This window comes from Oncorhynchus mykiss, chromosome 2 (genome assembly GCF_013265735.2).
Source record: "Oncorhynchus mykiss isolate Arlee chromosome 2, USDA_OmykA_1.1, whole genome shotgun sequence".
Lineage (NCBI taxonomy): Eukaryota > Metazoa > Chordata > Actinopteri > Salmoniformes > Salmonidae > Oncorhynchus > Oncorhynchus mykiss.
The window spans coordinates 53,072,212-53,097,336 of NC_048566.1; the positions used below are offsets into that span (position 1 = coordinate 53,072,212).

General features: G+C 41.1%; 1 protein-coding gene across 1 annotated transcript in view; it reads right to left on the reverse strand.

Annotated features, from left to right (window-relative positions):
• Positions 1-1,081: 1,081 nt before the first annotated feature.
• snx33 (sorting nexin 33) overlaps positions 1,082-25,125 on the reverse strand; it is a 39,255-nt gene continuing 15,211 nt past the window's right edge. The window contains exon 2 of the mRNA XM_021564736.2: positions 1,082-4,485. Within this exon, the coding sequence (XP_021420411.1) occupies positions 4,232-4,485 (254 nt within the window). The 3' untranslated portion in view covers positions 1,082-4,231. The remainder of the gene's footprint in view (positions 4,486-25,125) is intronic.

The following is a 25,125-nucleotide window of genomic DNA, read 5'->3' on the forward strand; positions in this document are numbered from 1 at the left end:
ACTGGGACGGAGATTTGTCTTCCAACAAGACAATGATCCAAAACATAAAGCAAAATCTACAATGGAATGGTTCAAAAATAAACATATCCAGGTGTTAGAATGGCCAAGTCAAAGTCCAGACCTGAATCCAATCGAGAATCTGTGGAAAGAACTGAAAACTGCTGTTCACAAATGCTCTCCATCCAACCTCACTGAGCTCGAGCTGTTTTGCAAGGAGGAATGGGAAAAAATTCCAGTCTCTCGATGTGCAAAACTGATAGAGACATACCCCAAGCGACTTACAGCTGTAATCGCAGCAAAAGGTGGCGCTACAAAGTATTAACTTAAGGGGGCTGAATAATTTTGCACACCCAATTTTTCAGTTTTTGATTTGTTAAAAAAGTTTGAAATATCCAATAAATGTCGTTCTACTTCATGATTGTGTCCCACTTGTTGTTGATTCTTCACAAGAAAATACAGTTTTATATCTTTATGTTTGAAGCCTGAAATGTGGCAAAAGGTCGCAAAGTTCAAGGGGGCCGAATACTTTCGCAAGGCACTGTAAATGGATGTTATGGTGGCCTCCTGCTTTCTTTCAGGTGTAGGATCTTAATTTGATCACTCTTTTGTTGATGAGAATTTTGGGGCAAGGCAAGGTGCATTTGTGACATTTCTGCAGTGACATCCATTCTTACCGAGCAATGCATACGCCATAGGAATTCTATGAGAATACTTGCTGACATAAAATTTATATTTTTCCAGCTTTGACTGGGAAACTACTGCAACAAATCAAACTCCCTTTATGCAAACTCGTAAAAAAAACAATCTCCTTCTCCATATTTTTTTTACAAGTTTGCGTAGTTTATTCGTTGCGGTAGTTTCCCAGTTAAAGCTGGAAAAATATCCATATTATGTGATGTCAAATATCATTGTGTTAATAGCATACGTGCCTTTTTGTATCTTTTACCCAGCAATTTATTAATACAATTTGTATAGTGTGTATTCATACCATATATTATGAAGGCTCCAGAAAGCACCCCCCATCTTTCCCCAAGGCAACATTAACTCACTGCTCCACGTACAAAGATAGATAAACGACATTAAAAATCAGAATCAGCATGATCGCTTTTATTAAGACTTTCAGAGTCTCCCTTAGTGACATCGTTCCTTGTGCCAAAATCCTAAGACAGTGTGTATTTCAATATAGGAAAATATAACAGAACCATAGGTCTCATCATGCCCGTCCCAGTCTCATTCTCACACATACTCGTTAAGCCAGAATCATCCATGTGAGACTCAGTGTCCTTCCACCAGCCATACAGTTCATCAACATGTCCTTACATTACCGTTCGCATTGCCAGTGGCAGTCAGAGTCGGTGAGTAACAGTTCACATGGAATCATTTCCAGTCCTTTTCCCCTGAATATTCCTTCTGCTTTTGCCCTGTTAGTCTCTTTCCACAGAGGTTGTCAGACCCATCTCCTCAAAATGTGACCGTATGAATAAGAAAACTATTGAAGACAGCCAACACTCGACCACCTCCTATGTATGGTCAGCTATTTATTGAGAGACCCTTTCATTTCATACTGAGTGCTAAATAGTGATACTTTGGTCTTTGTGCAATAAAAAAAAAAAAAAACAGGCGAGAAGATGAGGACATTTCAAAAGAAGTGTTGTGAAACACCTGGTTTTAACATCTACCCATACCCTGGAATGTACGTTGGAAGTGGAACAGCCATTGAGACAACACTCAGTACTGAGTCATAGACAGAGTCAGACGTTTGTAGTTTACTTAGAAGGTAATGGCAGGGCAGTCTTTGTTTATTTACTGAAACTATGGTCTCAAGCATTACTGGAAAAAAAGGGCATCATCCAATAACTTATAGTATTGTTTTTTTGGTGATTGTTTTTTGTCCTGTCAAATTGAAGTAAATGGAAATACATGTCAGGAGATCTCTTTGGGGTCTGTGCTAGACATTTTATACTTCAATATTCCATCATCAGAATAAAAACCCTGAGTAGAGTACTGTATTATTTAACGGTACATGGGGAAAGCCAATTAAAGCATGTGAATGGACCGCTAACTCAAGTAACTATTCAAAGCAACGCCTTAATTGTGAACAAGTTAGTGCTCTGTATTTAATAATTTACTTGACTGTTCTTGAGGCAATGCTTTCTCTGAGAAGCAGTGTCTCCGTCTTAACCTCTTAGATTCATAATAGTTCTAAAGATAGCTCAAACAAACCACAGATCTCTATAAAGTCTCACAAGGTGGCTCCTATTAAAATACATGTGTTATATGACTGGAACAACTTCAATTATTTGGTAATCAACACTGAAATTGGTGCGGTAATGATTCAGCTCAGAGAAGAACACTATGTTCAAAGTCAACATTGTTTCTCAAATAAGAGGGGTGATTACTCCTTGTTTACACTTACTGTAACATTAAGTACTTCCAACTTCAAGACTGCTGGCCAAACGTTTGTTGCAACAGAAAGAACAAGGAGTCTATCAATAACCCAACAATTTACAATCGCACGGAGGCATGCACGCACACACACCATGATCGACGGGTGCAAAGCTCCTGTGCAAACTCAACTGAAGCACAACTGATTCCAAAGACCTGTTTCTCCTCAAATGGGCAAAGAAGCAGGTGAAGACATTTGTTTAGAAAATCACACTAAAATGCCTCTGCTCCTTAAAGGCACTTACAGGGACCACGGGAAAAAGTAACATTAATTCCATGATGTTAATTCTCTTAAGCTATGTAGTGCAGCTGCTGCCTCTTGGAACTCTAAAAGCCGCCGACGGGCACAGTCATGGCTTGTATGGAGAGCTATCTCAAGAAGATACATTCAGGTAACACGTTTGCAGTGAACACCTGAGCATTCAAGCCCTTACTCTGAGAAACAACGAGAGGAGATGGCATGGGCTCTGTCATGGTTTTCATACAGTACACGAAAGGGGTACAGCTTCTACCGTCTGCTTAAGGCTACACATGCCTATCTTTGACCCTCTACAGAGAATTCTTAAATGCCACCTATCAGTTGACGTATTAAGATTTGTTGCAAACACCTTAAATAGATGGTATTGTATACAACAACAAAAAAATGTTGGTCATAACATAGCAAAATTGGTGGATTTATGAAGAAGACAATGGTGTAAGTCCCTTGAAACAAAGAATTTAGACTTCGAATTTCAGCCTGGAAAGTGACTATTACGTGAAGTGCACAAACTGGCTTCCCCAGCCTCTTCAAGAACATGCCCTCTTTCTGTCCGAGTCTATGAACCACTTGGCCCATATTCAAGTCAAAATAAGCAGAAAGTAATCTTTATAAGGCAGCAACCTCAGCAACCCCTCTCTTCTTTCAAGCCAGGGTTTGTGTGACTATCATGGTCCACCATGAAGAAAGAGAATAAACAGACACTTTTCCAGCTTACAGCCATCCCGCTGGGCACACACTGGTTAAATCAACATTGTTTCAATACCATTTGTCAACGTATTGTGACGTGGAATCAATGTGGAAAATACAAAAAGTAATCAAACAGTACTGATTTCATCTCATTTCAACCAGCGTTGTAAGCATTGAAATGAGGGTAAAACTTCAACTTAAATACAATGACTTAACCTGAATAACAGATTGAGGGTATATAGAGGAAGGCATCTATCTGTATGGTAGACTTGTTTCACTGAAGTGCATTACCTCTCCGTAGGTGTCAATGTTCAGGCAGGAATCGTTGGACTGTGGCTTACCATTTTATTTCAATATACATCTATTTAGGTTGATGGCATGACGTTGAAACAATGATTCAAACATACCATTTTACTATCAGCATTGAAACAAGTTCAAATAACATATGTCTAATCAAATATGAAATTAAACTTCATTTCAACCACCCAAAGTTGAAGATTTTTTACATGTCTACGTGGAATTTTCAACGCAATTTCCACGTATTTAATTGTTATGATGATTATGTTGAAATTAGACTTATGTAACAACCTGTTAATCAGGTTAAGTCTCTGTAGTTAAGTTGAAGTTTTACCCTAATTTCAATGATGAAAACTTTGTTCAAATCCAAAGTATTTTCCACGTCACAATACATTGACAAATTACATTTAAACAACCAGTGTGTGTCCAGTGGGATGTCTCTGTTTCCAATAGGATTTTTGACAACCCCTGAAGAGGCCCGTTGAACTGGGCGGCCATTTCGGATCAAAAGGATAACGTCAGGGCTGATGACAAGCCCAGCCTCTACAGGTTGTCGTACATGTGCAGGGTACGCTCCAGCTGTTGGCCCACACGCTGGTAGAAGGCGATCTGCTGTTTGATGTAGGCCTGCATCATCTCCTTGAAGTCCACCTCGCGGCGCTGGTGGAAGTGGTTCATCTCAGCCTGTAGAGCAAATCCCACTGTCCGGCAGCGTTTACGCACTCCGTCTGCCTCTTCCTGGTCCATTTTCCCTTCGTCGCTCATCCGCTGACTCTCTTTGACCTTGGCGAACGCACCTGAGGAAAGAGAGAGCGGTTAGCTAGCTACTGATAAATGAGTGTTACTACCTGTGGAGGGAGAAGTTTGCGGTTAGCTAGCTACCGATACAATAGAAAGGCTATGACCTGTGGAGAGAGCAGTTAGCAAGCTACCGATAAAATGAATATGCTATGACTTGTGGGCTAGCTAGCTACCGATACAAGGGAAATGCTACTACTACCAGTGCATGCGTGTGGACCTAGTATATGTGTGTGACCTGTATATTCAGGTTAGACATTTGAATGGCGTTCGAATTTGAGGGCTATGATCAGTAATTGTAAAAACTTGTACGACTTGTTCATATGCTTTTTTTTTTTTTTTTAAATGTAAGTTTTATTACGTTTTCTTGTTTTTCAATCAACCAACAAAACACATTCCACATTCACAGATGTGACAGAATTTTAAAAAATAGAAATAAAGAATAATAATAATAATATATATTTTTTAAAGAATAATAAATAATAATATATAATTATTAAAAGATACAAATATATATAAAACTTGCAGCAGCACTATCAAGGTTCTTATTAGCTATTTCCAGCCTTAGCTGAGACGACAAGCAAATAATTAGTTTTTAGATTTTACAGCACCTTACACAACATGTATCTGCTCATTTCCCTAATCACCCCATTCACTCTGTCCAATTTGAAATATAGTTGAGTAGTGGAGACCAGAATCTATCTAACTTGGGCTGTCTCTTGCAGAGGTCATAAGTGAGCTTTTCAAGAGGGAAAAAGTCAACAATCTGGTCAATCCACATTTTAAATGTAGGAGGGGTATTAGAGGTCCACAATAGAATAATATTTTCTTAGCAAAGTATGTAATAGTCATAAGCAAAGTTCATATGTTTTTGAGACATTTTGGAAAACATGACAACCTTGTGAGTCTTTAGCTTCCTCATAGTCTCGTAAAACCTGTCCTTTGCTGAGCTGGAATATTACAGTAGACAAGAGATTGGCAAGATAAGGCAACCTCCAACCTTTAACTTCTTTGGGATAGGGGGCAGCATTTTCACTTTTGGATGAATAGCGTTCCCAGAGTAAACTGCCTCCTACTTAGTCCCAGATGCAAATATATGCATTATTAGTAGTATTGGATAGAAAACACTTTGACGTTTCTAAAACTGTTTGAATGATGTCTGTGAGTATAACATAACTCATATGGCAAGCAAAAACCTGAGAAAACATCCAAACAGGAAGTGGGAAATCTGAGGTTTGTAGTTTTTGAACTCCCTATCGAATACACAGTGGGATATGGGTCACCTTGCACTTCCTAAGGCTTCCACTCGATGTCAACCGTCTTTAGAGCGTTGTTTCAGGCTTCTACTGTGAAGGGGGGACGGATGAGAGATGTTTGACCAAGGGGTCTGGCAGCAGCCTCGTTCTCACTCACGCGCATTTCACATGAGAGGTAGCTCTCGTTCCATTGCACAATGGAATTCTCCGATTGGAACATTATTGAACATTTATGATAAAAACATCCTAAAGATTGATTCTATACTTAGTTTGACAAGTTTCTACGACCTGTAATATAACTTTTTGAACTTTTCGTCCGACGTTCGGCTGGACCTGAACGTGCGTTTGGATTTGTTTACCAAAAGCCCTAACAAAATAAGCTATTTGGACATAAATGATGGACATTATCAAACAAATCCAACATTTATTGTGGAACTGGGATTCCTAGGAGTGTATTCTGATGAAGTTCATCAAAGGTAAGTGAATATTTATAATGCTATTTCTGACTAATGTTGACTGCGCAACATGGCGGATATTTCTTTTGGCTGGTTTGGGCTTTGAGTGCCGTACTCAGATTATGCTTTTTCCGGAAAGTTTTTTTGAAATCTGACACAGTGGTTGCATTAAAGAGAAGTATATCTAAAGTTCCATGCATAACACTTTAATTTTCATCAACATTTAGAATGAGTACTTCTGTGAACAGATGTGGCTCTCTGCAAAATCACAGCATGTTTTTGAACTACTGAACATAACACACCAATGTAAAATGAGATTTTTGGATATAAATATGCACTTTATCGAACAAAACATACATGTATTGTGTAACATGAAGTCCTATGAGTGTCATCTGATGAAGATCATCAACGGTTAGTGATTAATTTTTATCTCTATTTGTGGTTTTTGTGACTCCTCTCTTTGGCTGGAAAAATGGATGGGTTTTTCTGTGACTTGGTGGTGACCTAACATAATCGTTTGTGGAACTTTCACTGTAAAGCATTTTTGAAATCAGAATCTGTGGGTGGATTAACGAGAATTGTATCTTTAAAATGGTGCCTAATACTTGTATGTTTGAGACATTTTATTTATGAGATTTCTGTTGATTTGTATTTGGCGCCCTGCAATTTCATTGGCAGAATCTGCTTTAGACCAAATAGAGCATATTACGCCACAGACTTAACTGCTACAGTAACAGTACACAAATCATGTTACTGTAAGAAACAACCGCTAACACAACTCACTGAATTCAAAACAGATGTAGCAATTAAATGTTGCTTCCTTCATCAAGCTTTCAAGTGTTCACAATCTTACTACATTACACATGTAGGCTAGGCTTCTCATCGACGGGGCTGTAGTGGAGCAGGTTGAGAGCTTCAAGTTCCTTGGTGTCCACATCAACAACAAACTAGAATGTCCAAACACACCAAGACAGTTGTGAAGAGGGCACGACAAAGCCTATTCCCCCTCAGGAAACTAAAAAGATTTGGCATGGGTCCTAAGATCCACAAAAGGTTCTGCAGCTGCAACATCGAGAGCATGGTTGCATCACTGCCTGGTACGGCAATTGCTCGGCCTCTGACCGCAAGGCACTACAGAGGGTAGTGCGTACGGCCCAGTACATCACTGGGGCTAAGCTGCCTGCCATCCAGGACCTCTACACCAGGCGGTGTCAGAGGAAGGCCCTAAAAATTGTCAAAGACCCCAGCTACCCCAGTCATAGACTGTTCTCTCTACTACCGCATGGCAAGCGATACTGAAGTGCCAAGTCTAGGACAAAAATGCTTCTCAACAGTTTTTACCCCCAAGCCATAAGACTCCTGAACAAGTAATGAAATGGCTACCCGGACAATTTACATATTGTGCCCCCCCACCCCTCTTTTTACGCTGCTGCTACTCTCTGTTAATCATATATACATAGTCACTTTAACTATACATTCATGCACATACTACCTCAATTGGGCCGACCAACCAGTGCTCCCGAACATTGGCTAACCGGGCTATCTGCATTGTGTCCCACCCACCACCCGCCAATCTCTCTTTTACGCCACTGCTACTCTCTGTTCATCATATATGCATAGTCACTAACCATATCTACATGTACATACTACCTCAATCAGCCTGACTAACCGGTGTCTGTATGTAGCCTCGCTACTTTTATAGCCTCGCTACTGTATATAGCCTGTCTTTTTACTGTTGTTTTATTTCTTTACCTACCTATTGTTCACCTAATACCCTTTTTGCACTATTGGTTAGAGCCTGTAAGTAAGCATTTCACTGTAAGGTCTACCTACACCTGTTGTATTCAGCGCACGTGACAAATAAACTTTGATTTGATAGGCACTAATTTATGTACCTCTCTGTCACCTGGAACTGCATGGGAAATGGTCCAGGAACACAAAGTAAAGCACAAAGGATAATTCCCAAGGCCTAGTCAGCCCTTCCCCCTCTAAAGGGCCAGTACTGACTATTGAATGTTTGATAGAATAATACTATAGTATCTATGTCTGGTATCTATCTGAAACATGATCACTGAAGATAACTCTGATGCTACCTATATGGATGTATGATCTCTGTGGTAACTTGTATCTGTACAGGGTGAACTCTGAACTCTCAACCAATTCTTTCTAGTCAACGTCAACTCATTGCCTCATGCTTGCTTGTATATTTTAATTATCTTTATGAAGTCAGATAAACATTTTGAAGGCAGTGTCATGGTGTGTTCGTAACCGTGGGAAGTGGGAATTTACCACATATGAATGGGAAAAATCCCTTGAACGGCCCTGCAACTGGTCATTACTCGTGAGAAACTCATCTATCATCCTGAGCACCCACTTCTCCCACATGGTGACCTCTGATGTCAACTACTAAGGAAATGGCCTCTATAATAGGGTTGGGATGGATCCAGATTTTCATATCATCATACAGTCCTTCTCTCATCTCGGAATTTATGTTATTACCGGTTTAGTACAAAAGGTTCACCAAAAAGCAAAAAAGCTCATTGGGCGTCTATTACAAGAACGCAACAAAAAAAAAATTGCACACGTAATAGCGAATTTCCAAGGAGGCTGTTAGCAAAATATACAAACGAGAGCAAACAAAAATAAACCAATTGCAAAGACAGGCAATCTAGCTCATAAAGTTATACATATATAGGTGGTAACTACTGAATGTAATTTTTGGTCAGTTTGGACATTCACAAGCGAATGTAAACGAGAGACATTGCGCAAATAAACAATGTTTTGACATATACTTGTCTTTAGCAGGATTCTTTCTCTTCACAACTGGCTTCTTGATTATTGCAGCTCAATGGGTATAACTTTTGTTGACAATTTTGATTCCTTTTGGAAGCAAAACACGTTTCATAGGAGGATGAGATCCACCCAAATAATTTGGGTGTCTGGATCTTTTCACAGCACTATAAGGCTGCGTTGAGACAATGACCCAAGTCCAGCTCAGTTAATCCCTACCTGAGTCATCATAATGCTTTAGCAAATGTACCTAATTTATATCCCTCTAACTGCCCTGAATACCTCTGCTGATCCTACAGCTATTGCATGCAGCAATCATATGCTTTTGAACCAGATTTATGCTGTTAGCACTTAGACGGTGTGCCCTATTAGGAAGTACACTATGTGCAGCTCACCCTGCACTAACATAAATAAAATGAGAATATCTACTCTGCTAATCTTTCCAGTAAAGCAATGAAAACAATCAAGCATCCCAGAAAAGTTATCAAAATAGCCCACGTTAACATATGTTAAGAAACAAGGTTCATTAAAATAATAACTTGCTACCGACTGATATTGTCAACTAATTTAATTATTTTTTCATTGGCAAGATTAGCAAACTTAGGCATGACATGCCAGCAACAAATGCTGACACAACACATCCAAGTATATCTGACCAAATTATGAAAGACAAGAATTGTAATTTTGAATTCCGTAAAGAGAATGTGGAAGAGGCAAATTTTTTTGGACAACAATGACAAGCCACAGGGGTCTGACAAAATGTAACATTTTGGAAGATGACTGCGGATAATAGTGTACGATATTGCCACTCCTATTTGCCATATCTTCAATTTAAGCCTACTAGAAAGTGTGTGCCCTCAGGCCTGAAGGGAAGAAAAAGTCATTCCGCTACCTAAGAATAGTAAAGCCCCCTTTACTGGCTCAAATAGCCGACCAATCAGCCTGCTACAAACCCTTAGATACGTTTTGGACCAGATATCTATTTGACCAGATACAATGCTATTTTACAGTAAACAAATTGACAACAGACTTTCAGCACGCTTATAGGGAAGGACATTCAACAACCCAGCCAAATAGCATTGCACTTCTGTTGTCATCTGATGAAAATGAAGCTATTTTCTGCAGAATGTGTTGCACAAATGTATATTCTGTGAAGGAAACTATAGATGCACATCCCTGATCACTCTATTGAAGCAAAAAAAAAACACTGTTGACTTTCAATATAAAACGTGACCCCTGTCAATACACAGCTAAACTCATATGCTCCGGCTTTCTCCCGTTGTGCTATTTACAAACAAACACATGACTGGTTCAACTGTTCTGGGGAACGATGGTAAGCTTCATAATGTGACAGGTGAAATTAAGAAACCAATCTGCTTTATCTCCTAATGCATTGCACAAGTTGACTACAGGCATTTACTTAAAAAGTAGCTACAAATATAAAAATATATTGAAAAAGTTCTAATAAATTGTTTCAACAGTATTGAGGGTATTGAAAAACCATGCAATGGTTATTTCCAAATTCCTATGTATAGGGTATATACGGTATACCGCCCAAACCTATTCTATAACAGCATTTCCTTAAATGCAACATCAAAACATTATTTAATTAACTATTTAACTCTTTATTTGTTTACAAGCATGATATCTGTCTTTTTTGTTTATGATTCACGCAGCTTGTTGGCCATTAGTAGAGCTGAGCAATTATTGCTTTTTGAGGTTGGTTTGGTTTCGGTAAAAAAAATCCATTTTGATTTTGATACATTTTTTCTAAACATTAAATGCACTATGCATTATGTGGGTTGAATGCTGTAACAACACAGAATAAAACAATTTTTAAAAGTCCCATGATGTTAGCGACTGCCCATTACTGCTTATCACTTATTAACCATAATTTATTCACTTTATTACTTTATTTTAATACAATATTTCAGCTGTTGTGTATTTTACATGTATTTTTTTGATGACTTTATTATTTCATTCAAGTCATCATCTCATCTCTATAGAGCTGCTGCCTGTGCTGCTTGACAAAATCACTATTTTTGTCACGATGTGCGCAACTGGTTGAAGGTAAGTCAGGTGCAGGAGAGCAGAGATGGGTGATAACAGGCGCACTTTATTCATGCCCATGGAAAACAGCGATAATGCCCAAAGTACACAAACGGTACAATAAACAAAACACACGGGTCAAACACATACCCGGCGCAAACCAGCCTGGTGTGAACCACACGTAACAAACAAACAATTCCACACACAGACATGGGGGGAACAGAGGGTAATATACATTAATCGCTCAGCGGTAGCCAATCGTCTTTTTCAATGAGTTCAAATCACATGAATGCATCCAACTGGCATTTACGATTTCACAACTTGTAAATTCCCACCTCCCACATGGTTACAAATGCAGCATCAAAGTAGAAACTTGAGAGGCCCAACATAACAATCAGGTCACAACAAACAATGCCAGGAACATTGTGAATGCTGAACATTGTGAATGGCATCTCATTGTCCTGCTGTACCAAACCGAACCGTGACCCTAAAACCGCAATATGTGCACCATGTGTTTGGTGAATTTTTACACCCCTACCGTCAATACTTTATTTTATTTTATTAAGCTTACCGGTAGTCCCCAGTCACATGTTATTTACAAGCACACAACAATAAGAGACCGGAGCTTTGTTGTGCAGCACACACCAGGTGATCTAGTTACAGTATGAAATTCACAACTAAATGTTTGCCAGCTAGATATCTTATAACCTAACTATTAAGTTAACGGTCTAAAATGTGCTAAATCTTCTGCTGTTGTGAATTTGGTTGCTAACTTAGTAGCTAGTTATCTTTCTAAGTTGTTAGCTTCTTGCAATCAAGCTCCTCTTGGCAACAGCAGACTCTCCTGGTTTGAGAGCCTTTATGTCTAATATTTGTTTTGTGCATGTAGCAAACTGTGAGTAGCATTGTAGTTACTTGTATAACTTTATGAACTGACATGTCTGTAGTGCAAATAGTTTATGTCAGAGGAGATTGTATAATAACTGCATATTCGCTATGGAACTTTACAGTCAAAAGTTTTAGAACACTTACTCATTCAAGGGTTTTTCATTATTTTTACTATTTTCTAAATTGTACAATAACAGTGAAGACATCAAAACTATTAAATAACACATATGGAATCATGTAGTAACCAAAAAAGTGTTAAACATATCAAAATGTATTTTATATTTGAGATTCTTCAAATAGCCACCCTTTGCCTAGATGACAGCTTTGCACACTCTTGGCATTCTCCCAACCAACTTCACCTGGAATGCTTTTCCAACAGCTTTAAAGGAGTTCCAACATACGGTTCGCACTTGTTGGCTGCTTTTCCTTCACTCTGCGGTCCGACTCATCCCGAACAATCTCAATTTGGTTGATGTTGGGGGATTGTGGAGGCCAGGTCATCTGATGCAACACTCCATCACTCTCCTTCTTGGTAAAATAGCCCTTACACAGCATGGAGGTGTGTTGGGTCATTGTCCTGTTGAAAAACAAATTATAGTCCCACTAAGCCCAAACCAGATGGGATGGCGTACTGTATCTCTGCAGAATGCTGTGGTAGGTGGAATGAGTAGGTGATCTAAAACTTTTGACCTGAACTCTCTTTTGAAGAACATATCAAGACTGTTTCAAGGACAGCTTTTTTCCATCTACGTAACATTGCAAAAATCTGAAACTTTCTGTCCAAAAATGATGCAGGAAAATGTATCCATGCTTTTGTCACTTCTAGGTTAGACTACTGCAATGCTCTACTTTCCGGCTACCCGGATAAAGCACTAAATAAACTTCAGTTAGTGCTAAATACGGCTGCTAGAATCCTGACTAGAACCAAAAAAAAGTATCATATTACTCCAGTGCTAGCTTCCCTACACTGGCTTCCTGTCAAGGCAAGGGCTGATTTCAAGATTTTACTGCTAACCTACAAAGCATTACATGGGCTTGCTCCTACTTATCTTTCTGATTTGGTCCTGCCGTACATACCTACACATACACAAGACGCAGGCCTCCTAATTGTCCCTAGAATTTCTAAGCAAACAGCTGGAGGCAGGGCTTTCTCCTATAGAGCTCCATCTTTATGGAATGGTCTGCCTACCCATGTGAGAGACGCAGACTCGGTCTCAATCTTTAAGTATTTACTGAAGACTCAGGGGGTCATATGATTGAGTGTAGTCTGGCCCAGGAGTGTGAAGGTGAACGGAAAGACTCAAGAGCAACGAACCGCCCTTGCTGTTTCTGCCTGGCCGGTTCCCCTCTTTCCACTGGGATTCTCTGCCTCTAACCCTATTACAGGGACTGAGTCACTGGCTTACTAGGGCTGTTTCATACCGTCCCTAGGAGGGGTGCGTCACTTGAGTGGGTTGAGTCACTGATGTGATCTTCCTGTCTGGGTTGGCGCCCCCCCTTGGGTTGTGCCGTGGCGGAGATCTTTGTGGCCTATACTCGGCCTTGTCTCAGGATGGTAAGTTGGTGGTTGAAGATATCCCTCTAGTGGTGTGGGGGCTGTGCTTTGGCAAAGTGGGTGAGGTTATATCCTTCCACCGGGGGTGTCATCGGATGGGGCCACAGTGTCTCCTGACCCCTCCTGTCTCAGCCTCCAGTATTTATGCTGCAGTAGTTTGTGTCGGGTGGTCAGTTTGGGTCAGTTTGTTATATCTGGACTACTTCTCCTGTCCTATCCGGTGTCCTGTGTGAATTTAAGTATGCTCTCTCTAATTCTCTCTTTCTTTCTTTCTCTCACTCGGAGGACCTGAGCCCTAGGACCATGCCTCAGGACTTACCTGACATGATGACTTCTTGCTGTCCCCAGTCCACCTGGCCGTGCTGCTGCTCCAGTTTCAACTGTTCTGCCTGTGATTATTATTACTTGACAATGCTGGTCCTTTATGAACATTTGAACATCTTGGCCATGTTCTGTTATAATCTCCACCCGGCACAGCCAGAAGAGGACTGGCCACCCCACATAGCCTGGTTCCTCTCTAGGTTTCTTCCTAGGTTTTGGCCTTTCTAGGGAGTTTTTCCTAGCCACCGTGCTTCTACACCTGCATTGCTTGCTGTTTGGGGTTTTAGGCTGGGTTCCTGTACAGCACTTTGAGATATCAGCTGATGTACGAAGGGCTATATAAATAAATTTGATTTGATTTGATTTAGTGCACTTTTTAGCATTGCTAGCCTTCGTATTGAAAATAGCGCCACTTGTGTTCAGTGTCAGTATGAAGGTATGACAATCTGGATACCGCCCAACCCTAGTTTCTATAGAAATCCAGGCTGCAGTCTGAGTAAGCATGTAGGGAATTTTATTGCTGTTCCAGGGGCAGGGCTGTACTGACGAGTCTGTGGCTCTGACCAAGAATAATGTATTGGAGGGGAGGGGGTGTTTCCAAATGTCCTTATGCCATGTCCCTTAAGAAGAAAAGACTGGAATGTGGATCTTACGCAATGGTCACAGGTTTCCCTGTATATATGTTATAACGTACATAACATATGAAAATATTGTATCTGTCTATTACATACATGGGGCATTTCAGAACCTACACTGTGATTGATGTGCTAAATAAATACAATTAGTAATAGAGGTAGTCATCATAGTAGTAATAGTAGTTGTAGAAATTGGTATCCCTTTACTCATGTCAGTCCACTGGAATAAATGCTTACTAATAAATGTCCCAATGGCCTAGAAAGTCACCACTAGATTTGTTTATTTAGTCCAACCAGATGGCTTTCGTCAGCTACTGTACCACCACTTGTGACCATTCTAAGTTGTGGAGAGAATTGAGCTATATTATAAGTCACAGTGAGAGTGAAACTGGTATGCTAACCATGCTATGCAATTGAGGAAGAGTGACAGAAAGAGAGAAGGGGGAATAGAGAGGAAGAGGAGAGAGGGCGAGAGGAGTGGGGGGCGGAAGAGATTAATTGTGAACACAACCACTCTGGTGAATTAAACACAGGAATCTCCAGTACAATTTTGTGCATTCCCCTTTTCCACACAGGCCTCCAGACTGCTACCATTTAGGGACAGTTCAATATTTATTTGTGGGTAGTCCAAATAGGGGAGGATTGTTAAAAATAAATTGCTTTTGGGAGGGTTGTTGGACCCTTTGACTTGGCTGTGCGAGTAAAACATTTTGTTGGTCGCATCGGTGTGAGCTGCACATTCTACATGGTCACCTCACTCAAAGCATCTACTTGTTTTAGGAGGCTAAAAACAAGATTTGGTCATACAGTAAAGTGCATTCTCCTATAATGTCAGCCCTGCTGCTGTGCCTGTTTCGCAGGGGCCTGGATGCTGTGATGAGTGAGCCACTCTCAATGGCTCTGCCACTGTGCTCCGGGAGAAAAAAAATGCTTCCTGATTGTATAACATTTCAAAATCAAGAAGAAAACAAAACAGCTATCCTGTGTAATACTTGTTATCAGAGTTGAAGAGAGGGGGTTCTCAGCTTTCTGTAGGTATACGTTTTATGTTTCAACTCAATTTTGAGCTCTATAGCAACTATTTTTGCGACCAACATATTTTATATGGCTTTGCGATACAGAGCGCACAAATGCGCATTGGCCATTGGGCCTCATTGGGTAGTAGGCTAAGACTGCTACGTTTTTTTAGGACATTACATTTACTGTTATATTAATACATGGCTACTACCAGTGGGTATTCTATTTTGAATAACGATATAGCTAATGTGTTTTGAGTTTCCACTTACTCAGGTTGTGAATTAAATCTGTCTATGATATTCATTCACATAAAGATATAGGCAAATTCATGTTTATTGAACTAAAACATATCTATTAGGGCTGTCCCCGATTGAAAAAGATCTTGGTCGACCGAGTCGTCCTAGTCTTTCGACTAATTGATTGGTCTAAATGTTTCAACTGATTTTTACCATATATAGACAGACACACCCTATGTGTTTGAATAATAAAATCAACTACATATGCACTGAGCTTGTCTGATGCTTTAAGCACACACAAATGACTCAAGAAAGAGCCTGATGATCACACTGTGTTAAAAAAAATTGCCAGCGCATGCCTGTGTGACTGAAACACGTTGTCTCACTCTCCTCCCTACTGCAGCGAAACGGCACCAATGCACAGCGTTTATTGAACTGTCTGTTCTGAAGCTGAAGTCTCTTTTTTTGACTGAAAAGTTATGTTACCGAAATCCCTAATTTGTTTACGAAAAACATGACCTATTCCCTCAACCCTGCTCTCTTTACGTGGATCAAGTAAGCGTCACAGGCGACCAATAGGGCCTGACCTATCATAAACACATCAATAAATTGGTTACAAAAAACACAGAACACAGTAATGACGAAAGCAAAATGGATGAGGAGGACATGAAAAAGAAACTCGAAACGGGCAAATGTTTACTGGTTGCTCAGGAGGGAAAGGGGAAGTCAGATCTGTGGAAGACATTTGACGTAGTTGTGGAAACTAGGGATGCACGATATATCGGTGAACATATTGGAATTAGCCAATATTAGCTAAAAATGCCAACATCGGTATCAGCCAGATGTCTAGTTTAAAGGCGATGTTAACTTTTTTAGGATAGAGGGCAGCATTCGGAATTTTGGATGAAAAGCGTGCCCGAAGTAAACTGCCTGCTACTCAGGCCCAGATATGCATATTATTGGTCGATTTGGATGGAAAACACTCTAAAGTTTCCAAAACTGTTTAAAATAATGTCTGTGAGTATAACAGAACTGATATTGCAGGTGAAAACCTGAGGAAAATCCATCCAGGAAGTGCCATTATTTTGAAATGGCTGTTTATCCAATGAAAGCCTATCCACCATTTAACTTCATTGGGATGAAAAGCGTGTCCGAAGTAAACTGCCTTAGCCCAGAAGCTAAGATATTCATATTATTAGTATATTTGGATAGAAAACACTCTGAAGTTTCTAAAACCGTTTGAGTATAACATAACTTATTTGGCAGGCGATACCCCAAGGACAAACCATTCAGACATTTTCTTTTTTTTTCTTTTTTTCTTTTTTTACCCCTTTTTCATGGTATCCAATTGTTGTAGTAGCTACTATCTTGTCTCATCGCTACAACTCCCGTACGGGCTCGGGAAAGACAAAGGTGTGTGAAAGTCATGCGTCCTCCGATACACAACCCAACCAGCCGCACTGCTTCTTAACACAGCATCCAACCAGGAAGCCAGCCGCACCAATGTGTCCTGGCACCTGGCAACCTTGGTTAGCGCGCACTGCGCCCGGCCCGCCACAGGAGTCGCTGGTGCGCGATGAGACAAGGACATCCCCACGATGCTAGGCCAATTGTGCGTCGCCCCACAGACCTCCCGGTCGCGGCCGGTTACGACAGAGCCTGGGCGCGAACCCAGGGACTCTGATGGCACAGCTGGCGCTGCAGTACAGCGCCCTTAACCACTGCACCACCCGGCCTTGAGGTCACTCTCTTTTCAATGAGTTTTCATTGGGAATACAGATTTCTAAGGGACTTGCTTGCAGTTCCTATCGCTTCCACTGGATGTGGAGGTTTTTCCTTTGAGAAATGAAGAAGTAGCACTGTTCAGAACGAGGGTAGAGAGAAGTGTACTCTTCGTTAGAGGCATGTGACCTGAAAGCTTGCTACACTTTGTTTTCCTCCGGTATTGAACACAGTTCATCCCGTCTTAAATCTGATCTATTATTTATGTAAAAAAAATACCTAAAGTTGTATTAGGAAAGTTGTTTGAAATGTTTGGACAAAGATTACAGATAACAGGGTCTCCCGGGTGGCGCAGTGGTTAACGGCGCTGTACTGTACCAGAGACCCTGGGTTCGTTGTCCGGGTTAGGGAGGGTTTGGCCGTGACTAATCTACTTGGCTGCTGACTGTTTGTAATGTTTTGTTTGCTGAGCGCTGTCCACAGATAATCGCATGGTTAGCTTTCGCCGTAAAGCCTTTTTGAAATCTGACACAGCGGCTGGATTAACAACAAGCTAAGCTTTATTTTGATGTGTTGCACTTGTGATTTCATGAAAGTTAAATATTTATAGAAATTTAATTTGAATTTGGCGCACTGCAATTTCACCAGAATTTGTCGAGATGGGACGCTAGCGTCTCACTGACCCATATGAAGTTAAAAACCGATGTCAAAGCTGCCGTGCATACCTATATGATGTTATTATGCCACGTAAAATGTTGCGCTATACATGCAACACAGCATTACTAACCTAGCCCACACAATGTCTGCTGTGTGGATCGAGCAGTCAACAAGTCGAGCAGTCATTTGAAAGAGTAAGAAAATTTAAGCGAAACAACTCAAAGTCAAAATCCATTAAAGCCAAGATAATGGAATTCATTGCCCTTGACAATCAACTGTTCTCTGTCGTGGGTGATGTTGGCTTTCGCCGATCGGTCAAGTACCGGTACACACTACCAACTGCGCTATTTTTCAGATGTTGCCCTACCGGAGTTACACAGCGTCACAACTATTAGCTTCATGACATACATACTATGGAACGCTTTGCGTGTCAATACAGTAGCACTGTCAAAGCTGTACAAAAAAAGTCTACAAACAAGCAAACACTGGCCACGAACGATGTGTTTACAATACCGTGTTGGTAATAAAGCATAATTTGTTCGACCGCAACTTCTGGGGTAGCTAGCTTTCGCTTGGTACCTAGCTAGCACCAATACAACCAGCCTGAAAACAATGACCAGCAGAAACTGCAGTCATTTTCATTATTCTTAGCAATTCCTTCCAGTTCTCTGCTGCCAATGACTGGAACGAACTGCAAAAATCACTGAAGCTGGAGACTCATATCTCCCTCACTAGCTTTAAGCACCAGCTGTCAGAGCAGCTCACAGATTAATGCACCTGTACATAGCCCATCTGTAAATAGCCCATTCAACTACCTCATCCCCATACTGTTATTTATTTTGCTCCTTTGCACCCCAGTATCTACTTGCACACTCATCTTCTGTACATCTATCACTCCAGTGTTTAATTGCTATATTGTAATTATTTCACCACTATGGCCTATTTATTGCCTTACTTCCCCTTTCCTACCTCATTTGCACACACTTTTTCTATTGTATTATTGACTGTATGTTTGTTTATTCCATGTGTAACTCTGTGTTGTTGTTTGTGTCGCACTGCTTTGCTTTATCTTGGCCAGGTTGCAGTTGTAAATTAAAACTTGTTCACAACTAGCCTACCTGGTTAAATAAAAGTGAAATAAAATAAATGTAAAAAATATATATGTATATAGCCAGCTAACTAAACTCAACAAAAAAATAAACGTCCTCTCACAGTGAACTGCGTTGATTTTCAGCTTAACATGTATAAACATTTGTATGAACAATTCAAGATTCAACAACTGAGACATAAACTAAACAAGTTCCACAGACATGTGACCAACAGAAATGGAATAATGTGTCCCTGAACAAAAGGGGGGGTCAAAATCCAAAGTAACAGTCAGTATCTGGTGTGGCCACCAGCTGCATTAAGTACTGCAGTGCATCTCCTCCTCATGGACTGCACCAGATTTGCCAGTATTTGCTGTGAGATGTTACCCCACTCTTCCGCCAAAGCACCTGCAAGTTCCTGGACATTTCTGGGGGGAATGGCCCTAGCCCTCAACCTCCGATCCAACAGGTCCCAGACATGCTCAATGGGATTGAGATCCAGGCTCTTCACTGGCCATGGCAGAACACTGACATTCCTGTATTGCAGGAAATCACGCACAGAACGAGCAGTATGGCTGGGGGCATTGTCACGCTGGATGAGCCTGCGGGAAGGGTATCACATGAGGGAGGAGGATGTCTTCCCTGTAACGCACAGCGTTGAGATTTCCTGCAATGACAACAAGCTCAGTCCGATGATGCTGTGACACACCGCCCCAGACCATGACGGACTCTCCACCTCCAAATCGATCCTCCTCTAGAGTACAGGCCTCGGTGTAACGCTCATTCCTTCGACGATAAACGCAAATCCGACCCTCACCCTAGGTGAGACAAAACCGCGACTCGTCAGTGAAGAGCACTTTTTGCCAGTCCTGTCTGGTCCAGCGAAAGTGGGGTTGTGCCCATAGGCAATGTTGTTGCCGGTGATGTCTGGTGAGGACCTGCCTTACAACAGGCCTACAAGCACTCAGTCCTGCCTCACAGTCTATTGCGGATAGTCTGAGCACTGATGGAGGGATTGTGCGTTCCTGGTGTAACTCGGGAAGTTGTTTTTGCCATCCTGTACCTGTCCCGCAGGTGTGCTGGTCGGATGTACCGATCCTGTGCAGATGTTGTTACACGTGGTCTGCCACTGCGAGGACAATCAGCTGTCTGTCCTGTTTCCCTGTAGCGCTGTCTGTCCTGTCTCCCTGTAGCGCTGTCTTAGGCGTCTCACAGTACGGTCATTGCAATTTATTGTCCTGGCCACATCTGCAGTCCTCATGCCTCCTTGCAGCATGCATAAGGCACATTCACACAGATGAGCAGAGACCCTGGGCATCTTTCTTTTGGTGTTTTTCAGAGTCAGTAGAAAAGGCCTCTCTAGTGTCCTACGTTTTCATAACTGACCAGCACTGTAGGTGTGTGAGACAACTTTACCAGCATCATAGCATACGTATCGATGAATCTTTGTGACATATGAAATAAGAGTGATAGTTTAATCAATGTGTAATAACTACGTAAAATGTTTTGAACGTGTTAAATAATTATGTGACGTGCAGTCATATTCTGGTCCTGATTGGTCAACAAGCTTTTTCAACACATCAAACAGTGTTATTTGACACATCAAACAGTGTTATTTGACGTGTATCTTTTTTGACATGCAAAGACCCAAACGGCGTTCCATAGAAGTCCTGGTTGAGAATGAAACGACTGAACAAATGAAGAACCAAACAGCACAGCAAGTAAGTGAAAGAAGTAGGTTTTGATTATGTTTTACCGGTAATGGGGACATATGTAAATGCCAAATGAACTTTTTGGTCAGTGTGGTGTGTGTGTGTAACCTATTTAACTAGGCAAGTCAGTTAAGAACAAATTCTTATTTACAATGACGGCCTACCCCGACCAAACACGAACGACGCTGTGCCAATTGTGCGCCGCCCTATGGGACTCCCAATCACGGCGGATGTGATACCGCCTGGATTCGAACCAGGGACTGTAGTGACACCTCTTGCACAGATGCAGTGCCTTAGACCGCTGTGTCCATGTGTATGTTAAATATTTAATCGTACTAGAATACTAAAAAGGCCGCTAACATTTTAAGTATCGGTATCAGTTTTTTTGGCAAGAAAAATATCGGATATCGGTATCGGCCAAAATGTCATATCGGTGCATCACTAGTGGAAACTACTGGAGAAAGGAGAAAAAGGAGGGTATAGAACAAGAGTTGCGGGAGTATTATGTTTGCCAAACAGTTACCGTTTGGCAAACATAATATTACAATTTTTTTCTGACCATTTGAAACAGTGTAAACAACACTAACTGCACCAGAGAGTCTGTCCTAACTGATTTTTAAAAATATATAAAATCTTTATTACAGCAGACTAAAAACCATTGCATGCATTCGTGAATTGAGGTTTATTTATTGTTTAGGCTAATTATTCAAAGCTCCCTTTGTTATTTAATTTTAAAACTGAAATGCTTGAATGCATTTCAAAGCATGCATGTCGCGTATGCTGTGTGATGGCATGAACAAATTAATGAATGATTGGATTGATAGATAGATACTGTAGCGTATATATTGAAATATAGGCCTAGGTACGTTCCGGCATTAAGACTAAACAGGATGCGCTCGTAGGCCTACAGCTTGATGGAAGTTATACAAAGCCTACTCATGATAACGACAATACTTATTATTATAATGATGATCATAATAATAATAATAATTGTAATAATAACAATAAGAAGGAGATCAAGAAAAAGGAGGGTTTAGGAGCGAGAGCTTTATGCATATGTGTGACAAACAAGTGCTGTTAGATGACAATATTATTTTTGCCTGTTTGGAACAGTGTAAACAACCCTAAATAAATGATAAGTAATACCAGTCTGTTCTAACACATCTTTTTGTAAAGCCTTTATTACAGCACAGCAAATATTAAAAACAGCCGAATCTGTGAAATTGCATTATCCAACATTTTGCCGTTGCATGAGAGTTGGTACTCATGGAATCAGTAGGCTATTAAACAAACACTCAAACAGGCAACAGAAGCAAGATCTGTCCTATTTCTGTAGATATATACGGATGATTCATAAAGCCAGGCACATTTAATAGTTAGGCTATTGATTATACACTTAATTAAATTGGGGTTTCCTCTCTCCTCAATTTTCTTAACACAATTAGGCTAAGGCAAGGGCTGTTTCCTTGTCTTTGCTGCTGCTGCCTCCGCCGCATTGTTCTTAATCCCAAAATGCTACTTAACTTTGCTATTATGCACATAGCAACATAGGGAAAGGTGCCAAATCTACGGCGCACTGAAGATTATGTTTAAGAACCGCAGACAGCGGCCGTATCCAATGCGGGGGAAACCTAATTTGTTATTAAAATAATATTAGATTTATTAGTGTTATTATTTTTGACATAATCTAACCATATACAATTTCAGTATTACATGTCTTAGAGTGATGGACTGTGCCTTCCCTGTGGCATCCGCAAAGGATTCGTCCACTGAGACAGGCACAAATCAGACAGGTAACTAAAGGAACCTCAGTCGACCAACAGCCTATCGACTAAAAATCGAACTGTCGTCCAAATGGGGTCAGCCCTAATATATACACTACAGTTCAAAAGTTTGGGGTCACTTAGAAATGTCCTTGTTTTTGAAAGAAAAGCACGTTTTTTTGTCCATTCAAATAACATCAAATTGACCAGAAATACAGTGTAGAGATTGTGATTCCTGCTTACAAGCCAAAATTAAAGCAGGAAGAACCAGTGACTCAGTCAATAAAAAAAGTGGTCAGATGAAGCAGATGCTAAGCTACAGGACTGTTTTACTAGCACAGACTAGAATAAGTTCCAGGATTCTTCTGATGGCATTGAGGAGTACACCACATCAGTTACTGGCTTAATCAATAAGTGCATCGATGACGTCGTCCCCACTGACTGTACATACATACCCCAACCAGAAGCCATGAATTACAGGCAATATCCGCACTGAACTAAAGGCTAGAGCTGCCGCTTTCAAGGAGCGGGACTCTAACCCAGAAGCTTATAAGAAATCCTGCTTTGCCCTCCAACAAACCATCAAACAGGCAAAGTGTCAATACAGGACTAAGATCGAATTGTACTATACTGGCTCTGACGCTCGTCGGATGTGGCAGGGCTTGCAAACTATGACAGACTACAAAGGGAAGCACAGCCGAGAGCTGCCCAGGGACACAAGCCTACCAGACAAGCTAAATTATTTCTTGGCTCGCTTCGAGGCAAGTAACACTGAAACAAGCAAGAGAGCATCAGCTGTTCCACACCGTAGCCGATGTGAGTAAGACCTTTAAACAAGTCAAGTGGAATGTGTCTTCACTGACATTTTCAATGTCTCCCTGTCTGATTATGTAATACCAACATGTTTCAAGCAGACCACCATAGCCCATGTGCCCAAGAACACTAAGGTAACCTGCCTAAATGACTACCAACGCGTAGCATTCATGTCTGTAGCCATGAAGTGCTTTGAAAGGCTGGTCATGGCTCACATCAACACCATTATCCCAGAAACCCTAGACCCACCCCAATTTGCATACCGTCCCAACAGATCCACAGATGATGCAATCGCTATTGCACTCATACTGCCCTTTCACACCTGGACAAAAGGAACACCTATGTGAGAATGCTATTCATTGACTGCAGCTCAGCGTTCAACACCATAGTGCACTCAAAGCTCATCACTAAGCTAAGGACCCTGGGACTAAACACCTCCCTCTGCAACTGAATCCTGGACTTCCTGACGGGCCGCCCCAGGTGGTAAGGGTAGGTAACAACACATCCACTACGCTGATCCTCAACACGGAGGCCCCTCAGGGGTGCGTGCTCAGTCCCCTCCTGTACTCCCTGTTCACGAATGACTGTACGGCCAGGCACGACTCCAATACCATCATTAAGTTTGCTGATGACACAACAGTGGTAGGCAACAACGACGAGAAAGCAAATAGGGAGGAGGACAGAGACACCTCTTCCTTCTCTGGAAGCTGAAAAGATTTGGCATGGGTCCTTAGATCCTCAAAAGATTGACTAGCTGCATTACCTCTTGGTATGGCAACTGCCTGGCATGCAACCGCAAGGCACTACAGAGGGTAGTGCGAACGGCCCAGTATATCACTGGGGCCAAGCTTCCTGCCATCCAGGATCTCTATACCAGGCAGTGTCAGAGGAAGGCCCTAAAAATTGTCAAAGACTCCAGCCACCCTAGTCATAGACTGTTCTCTCTGCTACCGCACGGCAAGCGGTACCCAGAGTGCCAAGTCTAGGTCCAAGAGGCTTCTAAACAGCTTCTACTCCCAAGCCAAAAGACTACTGAACATCTAATCAAATGGCTACCAAGACTATTTGAATTGCCCCCTCCCCCCTTTTTACACCGCTGCTACTCTCTGTTATCTATGCATAGTCACTTTAATAACTCTACCTACATGTACAGTATATATTACCTCAATTACCTCGACTAACTGGTGCCCCCATACATTGACTCTGTACCCACCTGTATATAGCCTCGCTATTGTTATTTTACTGGTGCTCTTTAAGTAGTTGTTACTTTATTTTTTATTTTTTTTGGGGGGGGGGTATTTTTATTAACTGTATTGTTGGCTAAGGACTTGTAAGTAGCATTTCACTGTTGTATTCGGCCAATGCGGCAAATTATATTTGATTTAGATATTTGGGGGGGGGGGTTCTTTTTTTATACTTGGGGAAACACTGGGGAAGTGCTTGGGCTCTAGTCTAAGAGAGAAGTTCAGTAATGCCTCAAACACAATTCAACAGTGAAATGGGCTACTTCTTTGTGAATTAATGAGGTGGAACACACCTAAATTCAAACTGTTAGAAAATAAAACTTGTTCCAAAATAATTAGAAATTGACAAGTTGAAACAGCCTATACTGTAGATAATTAGCAGTCAGCATGCCTTGGTTTAAGGGCAGGGTGGGTTAACTGTCCTGTTGCGCAACAATC